At 35.9% G+C, this 20,063-nt stretch overlaps 1 protein-coding gene across 1 annotated transcript; it reads right to left on the bottom strand.

The window, feature by feature from the left end:
- Positions 1-19,170, bottom strand: LOC123548853 (HAUS augmin-like complex subunit 4). The gene is made up of 9 exons (XM_045336444.2): positions 19,032-19,170; positions 14,220-14,359; positions 12,269-12,400; positions 10,163-10,300; positions 9,530-9,635; positions 8,521-8,660; positions 6,226-6,356; positions 3,396-3,464; positions 1-362 (listed from the first exon to the last, which is right to left on the bottom strand). Exons 1-9 carry the CDS (start codon positions 19,078-19,080, stop codon positions 161-163), a joined length of 1,107 nt encoding a protein of 368 aa, XP_045192379.2. The 5' UTR covers positions 19,081-19,170; the 3' UTR covers positions 1-160.
- Between the last annotated feature and the right edge of the window lie 893 nt (positions 19,171-20,063).

Here is a 20,063-nt window from a genome sequence, read left to right as displayed (position 1 = left end):
ATTTCTTTGAATACTTTATTCGGCAATAAAATATCTCGTATAAACACTTTTATTGCAACATTTTCTTTTCAGCACTATACATGTAGTACAGTATTCTGAAGCACATTATGTGGCAACAATAAATAGCTCTCTATAACCTAAAATGTATTTAGATCATCATTCAAGTGGCGGTGCCCTTCTGCTCATTACTCTTGTCAAATTCTGCCAAGGCCCATTGTTTATTTTCTAATTCTGCCTTCATTTTACCAAACTCTGCTACAATCTCTTCGAAACCATCACCGACAGAATCATACGCCTTTATAGCCTGTTGCCTATGAAGCTTTTCCTTTTCACTGTCTCTGTATGCATCATCCAAATGTTTCCTAAATAATGACATTTCAAAAAAAAAAAGGTCACGGTCACAATGGCTAAAATTAAAGTTTTTCTCAATACAAGGTAAAAATAAGTAAAACTACAAGCTTTTTTTTTTTAAAAAAAAATACAGGTTTTTAACAGATATAGATGGCCTTTTATATGAGCAAATTTTATGAAAATTGGAAGTGGCCCTATTTGCAATTTAGAAACAAAATGAGCTTCAAGACAAATATCACCTGTCTTTTTACCCTTCTTGACTGAACTTCGAAGATGGAATATGACATTCTATTTATTCCTACAAATGCAGACATCAGATAGTGATAAAAGCAGGAAACTAAGAATTTCATTTTTAATTACTTTAAAACCATGTGTATTGGACTTCATTTCTTATATCCCACTGGTTGCAAATTTGTTTAATAATGCAATTACTTATACGATCATATTCAAAGTTGCTACATACAGGCCTCCTAGCAGGCCTGAACAAAAATAAAGGTTTTTATAAAGGCTCCTATCTATGGAAATAAAGGCCTTTTAGTGTAAAATATTAAAAAATAAAGAGTAAATAAAGGCTATTTTTGTCGGAATTCTCGTTGAAAACACATAATATATATAGGTTTTTACTCATACATGCCATAATTTTTCAGAACATTTCCGGGATTCTGAGTTAAAATTTCCGGGATTTTTACCTTTTGTCTGGGACATACATCGTGACATTGGTATTCGTCTGTTTCATGCAAAAATATCGTAATATTACATGTAGTTTTGCGAGATAAACATTGTTCACTCACTTACTGTTTAATTTGCTGCAAATGTAGTCTAGCTTTCCAAGGGAGGTAAATACATTGTACGGGTAATACACATCTATAGTTCGGCACGTGAATTTATTGCGTTCCCGAGGTGAACAGAATTAGGAGACTTACTACATGTATATATGAAGAATCAACCTGGTCATCGTGATTTAGATTCTAGCTAATTTGGTATCATTCTAAGGCTTAAACATTTATTTAACAAGAGCACCGCCTTGCGGGTGCTGACGCTCATCTGATCTTTTTTGTATAATAGAAATATTGTCCTACCCATGATTTTCTAAGTCTAAAAAGGGCCATCATTCTTGCAAAAAGCAGGATAGAGTTATGTTTCTTGATGTACTGTGTCCACTTATGATGGTGAAAAACTGTTGCAAGTTTTAAAGCAATAGCTTTGATAGTTTATGAGAAAAGTTGACTTAAACATAATATTCAACCAAGAAAATGATTTTTCTAAGTCCAAAAGGGCAATAATTATTGCAAAAAGCAGGATGGAGTTATGTTGCTTGCTTTACAGGGTCAGCTTATGATGGTGAACAACAGTTGCAAGTTTTAAAGCAATAGTTTTGATGGTTTAAGAGAAAAAGTTGACCTAAACATAAACTAACCAAGAAATCTGATATTTTCTAAGTCCAAAAGGGGCCATCATTCTTGCAGAAAGCAGGATGGAGTTATGTTCTTGCTGTACAGGGTCCACTTATGATGGTGAAAAACTGTTGCAAGTTTTAAACCAATAGCTTTGATAGTTTAGGATAAAAGTTGACCTAAACATAAAATTTAACCAAGAAAACTGATTTTCTAAGTCCAAAAGGGCAATAATTCTTGCAAAAAGCAAGATGGAGTTATGTTTCTTGATGTACAGGGTCTGCTTATGATGTGAACAAGTATTCCAAGTTTCAAAGCAATAGCTTTGATAGTTTAGGAGAAAAGTTGACCTAAACATAAAACTTAACCAAGAAATCTGATATTTTCTAAGTACAAAAGGGGCCATAAATCTTGCAAAATGCAAGATGGAGTTATGTTTCTTGCTATACAGGGTCAGCTTATGATGGTGAACAAGTATTCCAAGTTTCAAAGCAATAGCTTTGATAGTTTAGGAGAAAAGCTGACCTAAACATAAAACTTAACCAAGCAACGCCGACGCAGACGCCGACGCCGACAACCGCTCAAGTGATGACAATAACTCATCATTTTTTTTCAAAAAATCAGATGAGCTAAAAATTAAATTGAATCCTTAAAGGAATAAAATATATCTTGTAAATAAAATCGCCAATATCAGATATTTGGAGTCGGGTCAATTTCCATGGGTCCGTCGGCAAAGGCATTCAATATTTTAATTTAGAATGCGTGACAATCGCTCTTGATCTTAAATTATTACAACCTTTTAAAATAATTATCGTTTAATTGACCGTTTTCAATAATCTCTTCCATAAAGGCTACATGTAGCTTTACCGCCAATGTGCTAAAACAAACAGATTTACGACTATTGTTCCTAATTTAAGTACCATAAAACAGTTATTGATTGCATAATCCTGTCAGTTCTTAATCAGGGTCATCATAATAACTGACTGTAACTAAATCAGTGTCATCAAAAGATCGTCGCGTGATCAAAGCGGACTTAATCAACACGTGTCCCGCTCGAGGGCATGAAATTGATTAGGAAGAAACAATGTGACACCGGAGACTGTTTATTGTCTAAAATTCAACAAGTCATAGACAAAAAAAACAAGTTTTTTGGGGGATTATTTTTATTTGTTCCTGTATTTTTATTTTTCTGGGACAATTCAAGACTGTCCGGGACACTGGGACGAGTATGTAATTTCCGGGACAATCCTGGACAATCCGGGATGTATCACATGTATGTATTTATTACATGTATGTGGTCTGGAGAACACAACAGCATTCTGAAAAACTCAAGATGAAAGATACACAAGCAGTATCCTAATAACAACACTTAAAAGGGGGGAAGAAATACAGTAGTATAACCATTTCTTGCTTTAAACTGGCACGGCAAGCAGTTTGAACAAAAATATAGGTTCTGAGTGAAAATATCAGGCTATTTGGCCGTTTTAAAGGTTTTTTCAAAAGATTTAAAGGTTTTAAAGGTTTGCTCTGAAATTAAAGGTTTTTAAAGGTTTTAAAGGTTTCACTAGGAGGCCTGAACTGTTACATAACAAGTTCCACAAATTTCTAAAGACAGATTATATTATTGCATAATTATGTTGTTGTATTTACCTGATGATTTTTAATGACTCTAATGTTTCTACTGTATATGTATCACATAAAATCTGTAACTCAACAAGCCTGAAAGATAGGAAAATATTATCAATGCCAATAAAAACGACATTGTATACTTTAGTTCTGTTTTAGCGGTTCTTGTTGATTCAAAATGCAAAAAATCTCTTTTTCACATCTCCGTTGCAACAAGAGATTTTTGTAGAACAACATTCCCCCACACCCCATGATGGCCTGAAGGAGGTAATTGAAAATATCATTCTGTATGCCAAGACCTTCACCTTTGAACTTATGATCTCATATATAACTGTGGTCATCATAATTACATGTAAATCCAATGACCATAGGTCCAAGTTTACTCCAAGAATTTATTAGAATCTGTTTTCAATCTATATAGGTCACAGTGCCCTTACTCGAGGGGCTGACCCCAAAAACGATAGGGTGGTCATCAGCTGACCACAGGCAATCATCCTTTGATGACCACAAGCCCAAAAGTACTCCAGATATTGATCTGAAACTGTTTTCTGTTTCAACATAAGTTTTACATTGACCTTTGAATTCTAACCTTCTAATACACATTTGCACAAGAAATTTTCAGTCTCAACATCATCGTGACTAAGATGTTTGACGTATTGAAACCCAAAACAATAGGGGGTCACCTACTGACCATAGGCAATCATTTATAAAGTTTGTTGACTGTTGGCTCAAGAATTCTCTTGTTATTGAGCAGAAACCAAATGGTCTACTGATCCTAATCATGCAACTACTATGCAATGTGCCTGGTATCACTTACCTGATATTATATTTTTTTGATATCACAGAGCTCCAGATAAGCTGCGTATTTGCGTATTTACGCAATTAAAATTGCAGAAACCCAAATGAATTCATACAGTGTGCGTACTGAAACGCAAGTAGAATTCCTAATACCCAATTCGTAAAAAAACGCTTGCGTATCGCATTTTCCTTATTACTAGAACGGGTACGAGACTTTAATGCTGGTTTTGACTGACTGGTTATACGTTACCGCAGAACAGGTTGCAATTTATAGGAAAAATCACAGGACCATTCAGTCGGCTGATCCATGGTTCATACAGACTTTCCCAAAAAAAATTCAAGTAGTTTTCAAGGAGTTTTCAAGTAGTTTTCCTCCATTTTCAAGGACTAAAATGGGCGCAATGTCACTGTTGCTGAGACATGAAATAGCCAATTTAAATCCAATTTAGGACAAAATTAAACAATGTAGCACAAGATTTACGTTCAACACATCGCGGATAAATTACACAGTGTGAAAATTACTTGAAAGAGCATAAAACCCGTAAAGTACAGTACCGTACCATACTATCGCCGACTCCATGGCAGGCCCTAATGGCCCTAACGGTTGTTTTTTTTTTCATCGTTTTTTAGTTTATTTTGGTCCGTTTATTATGTTTGTCCGTTTTCACTTCGCACCCGACTAATTTAAGGACTATTTGTCATCTTTTGTACGTTTTTTCCTAAATTAAAGTAGTTTTCAAGTAGTTTCTGACTGTTACAAAATTCAAGTAGTTTTCAAGGAGTAGGAATCAAATTCAAGGACTTTTCATGGCCTGTGCGAACCATGTGATCGGTGTATTTGGACGCTTTGTAAACAATTTTACGACAATAAATTGTAAAGAGGTTGCAGAAAAAAAACATTGTTGCAGCACAAACAAACAAATTAGTGGGATATTTTGCTGTTCAACAATGACAGTTATCTGTTTGTGACGATGTAGTGTCATCAATACTGGATGACATTTTTTGGGAGAATGCATATTGCGGTGACCACATCGTTCGGGATATTGTGGATGAACTGATCTCTGATTGCATTAAAAGTGAAAAAGAAAACAACAGTATGGAACATTCATTACAATTTTAAATACATTTTTGTATTAAACATTGAAGGGCGCCATTAAAGTACTTAGGTACTTAGTCAGTCCTGTTTAATGATATATACCATGTATACTGTAAGCAAAAAATACTCATTTGTTAGTGCGAGATTGGTAAAATACCCAATTGGTTTTAGCAAATACCCAATTACTTCGGAAAAGGCTGGATAATGATATTATTTTTACCCAATTCAAATTTCCAGTACCCAATTCAGACAAAAAGTGATGGGTAAATACCCAATTGCGTCAAAAGCTTATCTGGAGCTCTGATATCAGGTCATTAAACTTTAGTCTAGAAGAGAAATTTTCAGGACTTGGGCCATGTAGCTACCTGAATCATGTTAAAATATATGTGGAAATAAAAGCATGTTCTGATTTATTCAAGAGGATGATTTTTTATTTTTACGCAGGTAAAAGTTTATTTTACTGCTATCTTTTTAATAGTAATTTTTTAATAAGAATATCAAGAGGTCAATAAACATTGTCTAAGTTGAATTTAATATGGCTGCCGTATTGTTTCTTCCAGATGTTTTAGGAGCAGATAAATTTTCAAATCCGTAAAATATGAATTCATTTTTTGCTTCAGAAGTCAATTTTTACAAAATAAGAGATGAGGTTATACCTTGTTTAAGGCAGGTTACGAGTTTCATGATAAATATCAGACAACTGTCTTTTGATAACAATTTTATTAGGCTCAGCAGATATGGTGGAAGGGGTTTGATGAACTTCACCAGCCAATATCAACCTCGATCTGCTAACATTGATATGAAGACAGTGGCCTGTTATTCTCTATATGTCACAGTGGGTGAATTTCATTTAGCATCAAATACCAGTACTAGATAGCAGTTATTTTGAAAACACTATTTCTCTTAACCCGCGAGAGATCTGGTATCAATGATTAATTAGAGCCTGCTGTACAATCTTACCTGATCTTAAGGCACATAGCATCACATTTAGCATACAGCCATTCTGTTGTTATCGTGTCGTGTTCTGACTGCTTCTCCAGTTTGAACTTAGATATGAGAGTTTCTAACAGACCTAATGAATCTAGCAGTTTCTGAAAAAAAAGAGATCAATTTTACACATAGATTACATGCAACAATACTTTATTCTTTATTACGACCATATTACAACAATTCAAATTACATGTAACACATCAATATTTAAATTAATATATAACATGGCAAAGCTTCTTGCCCAGTTGGTCACAAGGTATAATCATGATATACAACACAATGTTGCAAATAATATCCAGTACCCATCTTTCACAAAATATTTGAGCCGTGTCATGAGAAAACCAACATAGTGGCTTTGCGACCAGCATGGATCCAGACCAGCCTGCGCATCCGCGCAGTCTGGTCAGGATCCATGCTGTTCACTAACAGTTTCTCCAATTCCAATAGGCTTTAAAAGCGAACAGCATGGATCCTGACCAGACTGCACGGATGCGCAGGCTGGTCTGGGTCCATGCTGGTCGCAAACCCACTATGTTGGTTTTCTCATGACACGGCTCGTTTTATCTTTAGATATTTACTTCAAATCTAGAAATTTTTTTATTAAAAATCACAGGAGCCTGAAATTCTATCTATAATGCTCCAAATGGCTAAATATAAAAATTACCCCTCCTATATATATAAAAAAAGAACAGGAATGAAACAAAACCGTACCCCGCCCACTTTTTGTAAACAAGAAACTTCGAAAAACAGAAAAGCATCTCTATACGAGCGGTCTTATTTTGAAGAGGACAAAAAAATATACTAGAAACACTGCTTACTGTAAACTGTCTTCCTTTTAACTAACATAAAATCATCATTTTCAATACCTTTTCGTTCATCGCCGAAACCATTGCGTGACGTCACATACATGTACCTGTTTCACAGCCTCGCAGTTAATTCGATATACTTTCACTTCGATGTGTCATAACTAATTAAGGGTCAAATGCAACATTTTTATAAAAAACACAGGATTTCCATACCATATCGCAGCGCTCAGGTTATCTGCCATAATAAAAAATAGTCACTATGGAAGTTTCCAATTTTTAAATTTCCCTCCAGTGAATAATGGAGTTACTTCCCCTTTTGTTTACGTTTTTGTTTTGAAAATATTAGTTGAATACATTGACAAACAAATGCAAATATATAATTTTTATTCATGGAAAAATGAACAATAAAATATAGAACATAAACAATATCTTACCTTTATTTCTTATCGAAGTGAAAGTACATCGAATTAACTGCGAGGCTGTGAAACAGGTACATGTATATGTGACGTCACGCAATGGTTTCGGCGATGAACGAAAAGGTATTGAAAATGATGATTTTGTGTTAGTTAAAAGGAAGACAGTTTAAAGTAAGCAGTGTTTCTAGTATATTTTTTTGTCCTCTTCAAAATAAGACCGCTCGTATAGAGATGCTTTTCTGTTTTTCGAAGTTTCTTGTTTACAAAAAGTGGGCGGGGTACGGTTTTGTTTCATTCCTGTTCTTTTTTTATATATATAGGAGGGGTAATTTTTATATTTAGCCATTTGGAGCATTATAGATAGAATTTCAGGCTCCTGTGTTAAAAATATATATTATTTTTAGATCTTATTCATAGTACTGTAAATACACAAAAAATATGTTAATTTTGTGTTTCAAATTCCCTGCTTTATCATGCTTCTTTGATAGGTCATTAGCTCTGCTCACCCAGGCTTACAACAACTCGATAATAATTCCAGATACTGATCCAAAATTATCTTACTACTTGTTTTACTTTCTTGTATAACAACTTGTCATTAATTCAACTTTCTGGCAAATACTGACCTTAAATTAAGATGTCACTGTTTAATATTAATTCTCTGTTAAAACACTCTTATGCTAGAATGACGTCACGGTAACGTCAAAGTTTTTGTTGCGACCAAGAAAGAGCGCTTCTATATTCTATCTACTGTTTAGATTAAAGGCATATCAGAACTGAAATAATTTATAGCAAAACAGTGTTTTAACACCATTTATACACTCAGGTAGTAATACGTTGAACAAATAATTTCACTCGGGCTGTGCCCTCGTCAAATTATTACACCATTGTATAACCCCCCCCCCCCCCCCCCCCCCCCCCCATCATGCATTAATAGTGTTAAAACACTCTTTTGCTACACATTATTTCTTAAATGATTCTACAGTCATTATTACATTATAAATCTTTTCATGTTTTATGTTGAATAGGGAGCATGCAAAATAAACCTGATAATATGCTGCAAACTGTTTATCCTTTTTGACAAAGTCCTCTTTCAGCTGATGTTTTTCTTCTTCTAGGTGATGCTTATCATTCTCAACTATAGCTGGTAACTGGGACGATTTGGCAAATGTTAATTTTGTACTTTCTGGAAAGGATGAAGACAACAAATTGGCCTGGTTTAAAGCAAAGAAATTAAAACATTTTAATGTGAATCACATACTCTTAAACCAAACAATCACCACATCAAATCCCAAATAGAGCCCACTTTAATTGAAGTCTTTGACATCACTTACTTAAACAGGTATTTTTCATCCTAACATGTTGTGATAAACTAGAAATTGTGTCCATATGACACGGATGCTCCAACATACTGTGCCATACTCTATATAGCAAAAACTATCAAAGGGCCATAACTTCAGAAAAATATTCACAGAAAAAATTCCTTCCTTTATGTCATCTGCGTATCAAGCTTGTTCACCTGTGGAAGTTTGAAGCCAATCAGGCCAATAGTGCGGGAGGAGTTAGACACACAAGATTTTTCTCTATATTCCATATATAGCAAAAACTATCAAAGGGCCACAACTGCGGTAAACATAGTCAGAAAAAATTCCTTCCTTTATGGTCAACTAAACATCAAGCCTTTTGATCTGTGAAAGTTTGTAGCAGATCAGGCAGATCAGGTTAACAGTGTCGAAGGAGTTGGACACAAGATTTTGGGACGTACAAAAGCAATGCTATATGCCCCAAAAATGCAGAACTGCATTCATGAGGAGTAGTAACGAACCACACATCATGAGGTAATTTGACATCATCATGTTCTCTCATTTGTTCATGTGTCAACTGCTGTTTACCGCAGAATACAGAACGCTTGATTTCCTTCTTTGTTTTACTGACAACCAAAATTGAGCCACGTTATGATTCCATCAGTAAATATTCTATTAACTGTATATGTAAATGTGTAAGTTTTTTCATTCTAATCACAATTAAATAAGCAATTAAGGATTAAAGGAATACCTGTGGATGAATTCTGTGGATCATGTGCAACAACCAAAGTTTCACACTTTTTTCTCAATCTTTCTTCTATCTCTGGTATTAAAGCCTGTTGTAATGACTGTAAATGCTGTAATGATATACATGTATACGTTACATCACCATGAAGACACAGCACTAACAATTCATACTGATGGCAGTCACTGGCAACAAAACATTTTTCTTCAAAACATAAACAAGGGTATCATACTTTTTTTTTTCAAAAGGCATAGGTACTAGTTCTTCAGCTTTTTTCCCCCGTTATATCTAATTCTGAGAAGGATTGATTTTTTATGGTGAAGTCAAGCACATAGATTAAGGTAATGGACCCGTAATGAATATCAGTAATTTCCAGGCATTTACATTTTCACCATATAGGACTTCGGCATTCTCCATCTGGTTGCCCGTACGAACTACATTAGCAGTCAGAACATGCCGAAGAAACATCGGGAGATAACGTAATCTCAGGTAAATTGCTGATTGTCACTAAGGGTCCATTACCTTAAGTACTCTCATAAAACTACACTTTTTCATGCATATTTCCCCTTCTATTCTTTCATTTTCAAAACTAACAGAATTTCTAAATTATTGTTTTCAGGAAGCCAACGTATTATTTACCTTTTTATATGGATTCTGGGCACTTAATTCCTCCCTACTGAGTCCTAGGGTGGTGACTTTGGAACTGGGATCTGGACTGAAGTCTAGGTAATCACCTATTTCTGCTTGTGTCAGACATTGCTGTAAGATCTTGTGGAACTGAAATGTGGGCAAAAAAATCGTAAACTTGACAATTTTGTGTCAGACACACCAGCATTTTTAGGGGTAGAAGCACAAGAGGGCACAAACACTATGAATTTAGGCTGCTTACCTGTGAACCTTGACCTTTAGATCTTCTATCTAACCAACATCTGTCAAATGATTCATGAAAAGAAGTAGTATTATATCTAAAGTAAAACCTTAGGCTTAGCTAACAACTGACCTGAGCTGCAGCATGACCAACTGTGCACCATGAGCTATTCCACATGTATGATGAAAGAAGTATCTTCCCATGTTCTTATATACTGGTGTAAGTTTTGACTGCTTACAAATGGAATATTCTATTCCTTCTTCGAAGAGTAAATATTACTAAATAACAATCTAGCATTTCTGGCATTTTAGAAAATTAAAGTTTTTCTCTTCAGGTCAAGTTATGATATAAAATGAGCTTTCTTAATGTGTTCAAGAAGAGAACTTATTTCTCTATTTTGTCAAAATAGCAATCACCTTAACCAGTCACTTAAGGGTCACTCTTGTACAAATGAGCCGTGCCATGAGAAAACCAACATAGTGGGTTTGTGACCAGCATGGATCCAGACCAGCCTGCACATCTGGGCAGTCTGATCAGGATACATGCTGTTCGCTTTTAAAGCCTATTGGAATTGGAGAAACTGATAGCGAACAGCATGGATCCTGACCAGGCTTCGCGGATGCTATGTTGGTTTTCTCATGGCACGGCTCAAATTACTTTTAAAATCACTTAATACATTTAGTTGATAAAACTACTTCCGCTTGCTATAAAAGCTAGCTCCTTTACACACCGAGCTGTCCAAAATATGGACAAAAAGAAAATAATCACGTTAAAATTTAAAATTTCATTTTTATTTCTACCATCCATTCAACTTTTAGATAAAATGATGGAACGTAGGTCCTTGCTTTCTAACTAACAATAATGACTTTTTAGTCATATATAATAAATGGATCTATTGCCCTAATTCTGCTGCAGATGATACTCATAATCCCCTATTTCAAAGTCTTGGTACAAAGGTTATGTTCAAATGAACCAAATTTTTATGTTCAATGATTAAACTTTAAAATAAAATTATTGTATATACTGGCTTACTGCACAGAAAAGTTGTCTCACTAAAAAAAGAAAGATTTTAGCTCTTTGTAGTACTTGAATAGATATAACTCAATAAAGTTATCTTGTTTTTGTTTTGTTTTGGGTTTAACGCCATTTTTCAACAGTATTTCAGTCATGTAACGGCGGGCAGTTAACCTAACAAGTGTTCCTGGATTCTGTACCAGTACAAACCTGTTCTCCGCAAGTAACTGCCAACTTCCCCACATGAATCAGAGGTGGAGGACTAATGATTTCAGACACAATGTCGTTTATCAAATAGTCACGGAGAACATACGCCCCGCCCGAGGATCGAACTCGCGACCCCGCGATCCGTAGACCAACGCTCTACCTACTGAGCTAAGCGGGCGGGTAAAGTTACCTTGACTAAAAAGTAATTTACAGAAGAGATTTAAATTAGCATGTGGTTAAGGGAAACAATTAAATTCAACCTGTTCATAATAACACATCCATTCTAGAAAGTAACTTGTAGAGGTACGACCCCTGACTGTGAACAAGATACAAAAGAAAGTGCATCCATGTCAAGAAAGAGTCTTACAAGATAACATCAAGAAAACGTTTGTCTAACAGAAAATGACAAGATTTACCAGATGGTCTTGTGAGAACATGGTAAGAATAACATTTTGAGCTTATGTGAAAATGGTGAGATTTATCTGTTGAGTTAACAAGAAAATGATAAACTGTACAATAGTGAGAATTATGAGCTGTTCTTGTTAGAAAATGATTCAGATTTCCCTGTTGCTCTCATGTGAAAAAAAAAACAAATTAGGTTTACCTGTCAATCTCATGAAAAAATGAAAAACTGTCAAGAAAATGGTGAGATTTACCTGTTGATCTCTAGATGAGAGAGAAATGTCTTGACTCTTTAGCTCATAATCCAGCAGCAGTTCCTGAACCTCCAGATATAGAATGTGGTTCAACAACCAGGAATGCTTCTCATGCCTTAACACTTCTTCTGCCTACACACAAATACAAACAGATCATTTCATATTGTTTAGCATAAGGAGGGCTACTTTTTCATATTGTTTAGCATAAGGAGGGCTACTTTTTCATATTGTTTAGCATAAGGAGGGCTACTTTTTAATACCAAAAAATACACATATTTAGAGCTGCTATTTGGTTCTTTCATGTATGATATTGTTTTTGATAGATTTTTTTTCATTAAAGGGTATATTTAAGTTTGCAAGTTGCTTTGACCTTAAATACATAAACAACAGCTCTCAATTTAGGAGTCACAGATTAAAACCTTGCTGCACAACTGACTCCTCAATGACGCCGGTACTTTCACTTGATCTCATTCAGTATTTTACAATAAAAGTTCAATGCTATAAAAAAATACTTCCAAGGTCTTTGCAAGTTTAAGTCTTGAAAACACGTTAGTAGTTGTCTACTGAAAAAATAATGAACAGCAAACTTACAGTACTGCATTTCTAATGACTTTTAAAAAAGAAACTGTTTTTTAGTTTAAACATATCGATTCCAAAGAGTACATTACAGATTTGTACAATTACAACAACAAATTAACATGATTATTAAGGAAAGGAGAAGAATGAATGTCTTTCTCCTTTACCTTTAGCATGCTAGATAAATTGTCGTCCGCTGGAAATGTCATCTGCTAAAATTGTAAAGTTCATTCAATTTGCTCCAAAATTGGAAGAAATATTGTCAGAGTAGCAAACAGCTTGGAACCTGATCAGTAGCCGATTTAATCGGCGTCTGATCTGGTTCCAAGCTGTTTGCAAAGGCTGTTAAATTCGCCTGCAGCAGGCTAAGGGTTAAAAGAAACTGTTTTTTACTTGCTGGGTTAAATGTCACACCAACATGAAATATACATCAAATGCCGATTTTCCATGTTCTGATCCAGTCAGGGGTGTAACTGTTTTAAGTTATGTAACCTATTTAAGTTACTTTTTCAAGCATTTTATAACCTGTATTAGTTATAAAATATAGTTAACTCAGGTAAGTTATTCAAAAAGTCTTTTTGCTGTTCTCACAAAGTGACCTTTAAAGTGAAATTAGTAGCATTAACTGTGGTTAATCAAATTCTCTTTTAGTCTGATCATGACCTGATAAGCATAATGGGATGTTAAGAGTTTTACAGCTTTAAAACCTTTGTGTAAAACATTATCAGCCTTGCATAAAAATTTTTACTGCATAGCTGGAAAGATAAAAGGTCAAGGATTCAGGAAATAATTGCATTAGTCTCATTTAAAATGAGGAATTGGCGCAGGAGGGCTTTGTAATATTTTATGATAACTGAAACAAGTTATGAAAGTATAAGCAATAACTCGAATGGGTTATAAACTGCGATAACTTGAAAAAGTTACACCCCGGACTGTGATCGGGAAGAAGACTGCAGGTGCCCCTCTAGCCTGGCTCCCTGGCTGCATGGTTATTTTTATATAAATACTGGAAACATTTTATAAGAAAATTTTACGCCTCTAAAATAGCACAATTTTATCTGATGGCTGAACCTATGTTCGGAGCCAGGGGCAATAAAAAATCTCAATGTAGAAACAACCTTCTGGAGTTACTTCCCTCTTAATGAAGAGAACTGATATATGTAAATAAGAACAAACATAGGGATGGGAGCCAGTCTAGTGCCCCTCTTGAGAACTATATTCCACAACCCAAATGAATAGCTTTCTCATATGAAAGAATTCTGAAGTCCCCAAATAGTATTTTGACCCAACAGCAGTGAGAGGCAAGTCAGTGACCTTAACCACGCGGCCCTGGTGGCCCCTTAAAAGTGAAACAGAAATACCTAAACAGAATTACCTGTTTAAGATCTTTACTTGTCTGAGTTGAGACACCATCTGGTTGAATATAAGATGCTATTTTTGTCAGCAGTACACAAAAATCTGGGTATTTTTCCACTTCGCTTGCACTAATATTTATGTGTGGAAGCTGGCTGTTGACTGAAAAAATAACAAGATTTAAATTAGTTGAACATTTCACTTATAAATTCACAAATACATCCAAATTTTTTCATCCTCTGACGCTATCAATTTGATGTAAAAATGTGAATCTTATAATGAGAAAAATGTAAAGCACCTCTGCTATGTGCTTGTCATGAAAAAAAAAAACAGCTTTTCTTGGTATACTGTCCAAAAACTTGAAACTTAATTTCCCAATCCGGAAGCTCGTACATATATTTATATTGAATTGCTGGTCTTTCACAGAGTACTTAAGTTACATAAAGCCCTGCTTGATGACTGGTAAAAAATAATATTTCTAGATGCTTCAACACTTATTTCTGACAAATACAAAATTTATACTCATCAACATGCAGTTCTTTAAATGTTATGTTGCTTAAAATTTTTTATATTGGCCCAAAACCAAGGTAACAGTTTGACCATGTCTGAAATTTAGAAATTATCAATCACATCCAATTAAATTTGATAGGATTTATCAATATCTGATCAAAATTCTATATATATACCATAAAATATAAGTAGGCTCCAATCAAATTGATTGCAGTGGAGTTATAAGGAAATACTATAAATACATCTCTGTAATCGTTTTATTGAAGTTTATTTTTAACTTTTCAGTTTGCATTGATCAGATAATGCAAGGATAATTTACTGGCTCTAAATACAATTCAAGGATAATTTAGCTGACTGACAGCTCTAAATACAATTCAAGGTAAAAATGTATTTATATTTCTAGATTGGGAAGTTATTTCCTGTTCGGGAAGCTCTGACATTCAGAAATATAAAGTTGTATAAAAGATTTGTTAAGACGTTAAAAAAAATTTTAACAGAAGAAATTTACATAAAGTTTAAACTATCCAAGTTTAATTTGGCATATTTTAGCTGACGACACCATGTATAATCTTATATTTCTCATCATATCCTACCGCTCTTGTCTGAAAGTCATTTTTAATTGGCAACATGTTATCCATCCATGAAACATATATCTGACTTGTGGCAGTGAGTTCAGGTAATTAAAATTACAAGTTTGCTAATTTTTTCAACAAATTTTCAAAGGTCATCAGGCATTTTCATTTAATACAAAGGAGTATCCAAACACAATTTTGGCATAATAAACAGGTAATGATGCTTTGACATCACATTACAGAGAGGAAGAGGTGGTCCGATTAAGACATGCCGAGCCCGCCCTTTGATCCATAACTGTGACCTTGACCTTTGACATAGTCTGTCTCACTGAGTTTAACATTCATGCAGAATATAAACAAGATTCCTCAATGCATGTCAAAGTTATGGGCCGGATAAGATCTGACATGACCTTTGACCTCCAACTAACCTTGACCTTTGAGATAGGAACCTGGGGTTTGCGCAAGACACTCTGTCTCACTGAGGTTAACATTCATGCCAAATATAAACAAGATTCCTCAATGCATGTCAAAGTTCTGGGCCGGACAAGATCCATCATCTGACATGACCTTTGACCTCAAACTGTGACCTTGACCTTTGAGATAGGAACCTGGGGTTTGCGTATGACACTCCGTCTCACCGAGGTTAACATTCATGCAAAATATAAACAAAGATTGCTCTATGCAAGTCAAAGTTATGGTCCGGACAAACAAATCCGGACGGACGCACATACACCGAACAGCCATTTGGACAATTATGTCTTCGCATCCACAAGCGGGCTCGACAAATATTTATAAGCCAAGTTGTTCCCCCCTCAATCCTGCTAGAGTTACAGAAACAATCAAGATAGAACCAAATTAATAATTATCCAAAACAACTCAAATAAGCATGCTTCTAGCCCTTCTCCAACAGCTGTATCAAGTGCAGCGTTATCACATGCTTCTGTTATAATGGCAAATTCAGCCTCCTGTTCTGTATTACCCACTACCTCCACTGCATTTCCAACTGCATCCAGTATCCTGTTGCCACATGCTTCCTTTACTCTTGTACTGCAATTCAATCTTCCCTGGTACCATGCGATCCTTCTGTCAGCTCTACAGCGTTAACTACTTTACTGAGTTCCTTGTTAACTGCTGTTGTGACAACCGCATTACCTACTGCATCATATACCGTGTTAACCGTTGCTTCTGTTCCTGTTGTGCCTATTACATCCACTGCTGCCACGAGCACTGAGCCCTCCTCTGTTGCTACCACTTCTACTGAATTAAGTACCTTACTGTCAACTGCTTGTGTTACTATGGTACATCATTTCACATTTGCTGCATTACAACTTGCTTCAAATGTTAATGTAGTCAAAGACTGAAGTCTGACGTTGTTCTCTGCTCCAGTGTTTCTGTTAGCGCATTGCCTCCATCTATTTTGGAAGTATCATCCACTTCGTATATGGTATTGCATGCAGTGAATTAAAAAGCTGGTCCTGTGATATCTATTGCTATATTTTTGTTAAGTAAAAGGCCCCTATAGTTAGTGACCAGGACTGCAAAAATACAGAGGAGGAAATCTGAAATTCTGTTATTAGAGTCAGTATCATCCATGAAATAGACACAAGCAGGCCCTTGATGCAGAAATTGACATTGAGGAACTGGCGGACAACTGTGCTGGCAACAGCAGCGACACCAAAAAAAAAAAAAAAAAGACAATACGACAAACAAATATTTCGTCTTTGGGAACAACGCAAACTCAATGCCACCAAGTTCTTACAAGGAATGAGTCATGTGTCCCGCAGAGTATGTGGTCAAGTGATGGTCTAAAAGTGAATGTACGGGCATAATGGTTTAGCAGACAAAGAAAATTATTGGCACAACCATCGTTTGGATAGCTTCTGCCATACCCTCAGTCTGTAAATTTACAGACAAGCTGTTTCATACCTCCGCCCCCTCACCAGACGCCAACTGCACAGGCACCCATTCAACTTGAACATGTACAACTTGTCCTATGCATGCTAGGCCATGTTTCTTGTTTCTTGTTTATCTTCTCCCCCCTACATAGGGGAACCGAACAGGGTTCGTAGATGATTGCGTTAAATTCCACCACCAGAATCACAGTTATATTAAGTCCACCACCCGAATCACCACAGTACACGTGTCGCGATACACACTTTATACAGCTCAGTTTATGGAAGAAGCGCTATTTACTTAAATGAAACCTTTTTGCATGAAAGAGTGTTTGGTACGTTGTGGCCCCCGCCCAGCGCAGGCAGACAGAAGGAATAGCCGTGCTCTGTCCAAACCAAATAGTAATCGCCCACAATGCTTCTCAAGGTCATGATACTCCACACAACTAGGGGACTTGAGATATCTCCTAACAATAGGCCAACTGTTGACTATAATGGCTAGCTTAGTATTGACGTCTAGCCCTGTAAAGTCGGTTCCTGTAATCTCTCTCCATTGATGTTCAATGTCGCCCAGAATAGTACCCCTAATACCGTCCAATGCGATACATTTCAAAACAAAATGCTCAACAGTTTCTACAGCCTCCCCGCACACTTGGCAAGTAGGATCAATGTCGTATTGATTGAAATTCACTCTGGTTGACTGAAGATAATATGTTCCGGATAACAGCCGCAACTTAACCTTCAACCGGTATGATTCTCTTGCCGAAAACTCTGGTGCCAGAAGAGGAATTACTTTGCCCGGAGTAAATGTATCATATACTAGGAATTGTAATGTAGAGTACAGGGGTATAAGATTGTCTATGCGCTTAATCCAGTATCGGTTGACAGCACCGTGTATAATAGTTTTCCAACGGCCTCTAGTGGGTGTATCATGGAGAATATCCTCAATCAAACCAAGATCATATAACCACATGAACTTTTGCACTTCTACAAACCAAGATGCACTATTAACTGACTTTATTTGGATCTGCCTCGTTAGGATTTCTTTTTCAGCACTATTGTCATCTTGCATTAATAAAGTATGGAGAAAAGTTAGTGCACGAATATGGATTTGCGCTTCAATAGGTAAAATTCCAGTTATGAGATTAATGGAAGGGTTTGCTGTGTTGTCCGGTAACCGAAGGATTTCTTTAACGAATTTTCTTTGAAACAGTTCAAGCTTATTGATCATGCTTTCTGGTGGAAGTAAAAGCTCCAATCCATACAACAATACCGGTACCACGTATGTCTTGTATAGAAGGATCACAGAGGATATGTTGAGTCCCTCGTGCCCTTGATAACCACTTCCAAATAGGCTGTATGCTTTTCTTCTTGCCTTTTTAAGATTTTCATCAACATTTTCTTTTTGATTGTTCAGTAGAGACTCTGTACGGATAATTCCCAAATGCAGTGCTCTCTTCACTGTAGGAAGCTCTGATCCATTTAATATCAAAGGGAGGTGTGTATTGTTTTTACGCCGAGGATTAACATGTATATGTACACTCTTCTTAGGCTGAAGCAGATACCGTTCCATGTTTGCAAACTCAGCTGAGATGTTTAGCAGCCCCTGTACCTCGATCAAAGAATCTGCACACAGGCATATGTCGTCGGCACAAGCGCTAGTAGAACATCTGACACTGCCTATCGAGGATCCAATATTTGCGTCGACCAGCATGGTCCTGGAAGGCATTTTTCCTGAACCCATCCCCGCCCCCCAACACTTCCTCCCCCACCTAACCGACAAGCACTCTTGGACAAGGGACAGGGTATCTTAGCATAATGATCTTTTAACGGAGTTCATTTTGTGAATAGCTCAACTACTTTTCTCGTAAAATGCCGAAAACTTCCGTTCTTCCGATCTAGCTGTCATCACTGAACGTCTCGTAATTTCACGTTTCGCGCAATATTTTGATGCACATCTCGAATTTAAGTAAAAACAGATAGGAAAATGATAAATTGACCAAATTTAACTGATTGATTCAATACAAAACCAGCAAAAATTCTATTCTGTAGCTTTATTTTATAAGATGTCTTAGAAAAAAATTTGATTGTGCAAAAACAGAAAAGAAAAAAAAAACAATTGTGCAACAATTGAGAGGGTCAACCTATTACCACTAAGGACCACTAAGAACCACAAAGGGGTAATATGTCATTTTGATTATTTTTGTTCGTCCTGGTACGAATTTAAAACATAAATTACAGGTGATGCAAAACAAAATAATTAGATTCATCAAGGGTTACTCTCCTAGGGATTCTGTTACTTGGCTAGATTATGTTCACCTAAAGTGTTAGAATGTAGAAAATAGAGTGAAGCAATTACGGCTCAATCATATGCATAGAGTGTTTTATGGCACTTGTCCTTCGTACTTTGAACAGTGAAACTTTGTTAAAAGTTCCAGATCTATTCAGAAGAATTTTATGTTACCTAGTATTAATAACAACACCAGTAAATAGACATTTTGTTATACTGGATCTAAGGATTGGAATTCTCTTCCTGAACACATCAAAGTGTTAAATATATTAAAATATTCAAAGTGTGAATCAAAAAAATTCTTTTGGAAAAGCATGTTTCAGAAAGTAGAAGTAATTTTGTATACTAATGATCTGTATGTTCTATGTGTATCTGTGATAATAATCTCACCCCCCCCCCCCCCCCCCCTCCACATCCGACCCTTTTATCTACCCCTTACAACCCCACCCCCATTTTTCTGTATTTTGCATATATCTATAATGTACTTATTGTTGGATTTTTTTAAGCAACCCATCTACAATATTTTTCCGTTACAGCTTCTTTTTGTTGTGGGCCTACTTTGCGATGGCTCTATGGCTGTGTTTGGGGTGCGCTTTGCTTTG

The sequence above is a fragment of the Mercenaria mercenaria genome, chromosome 6, assembly GCF_021730395.1.
Source record: "Mercenaria mercenaria strain notata chromosome 6, MADL_Memer_1, whole genome shotgun sequence".
NCBI classification, from domain to species: Eukaryota; Metazoa; Mollusca; class Bivalvia; order Venerida; family Veneridae; genus Mercenaria; species Mercenaria mercenaria.
The sequence above is the reverse complement of the archived record's forward strand: the minus strand, read 5'-3'. Positions and strand labels throughout refer to the sequence as shown.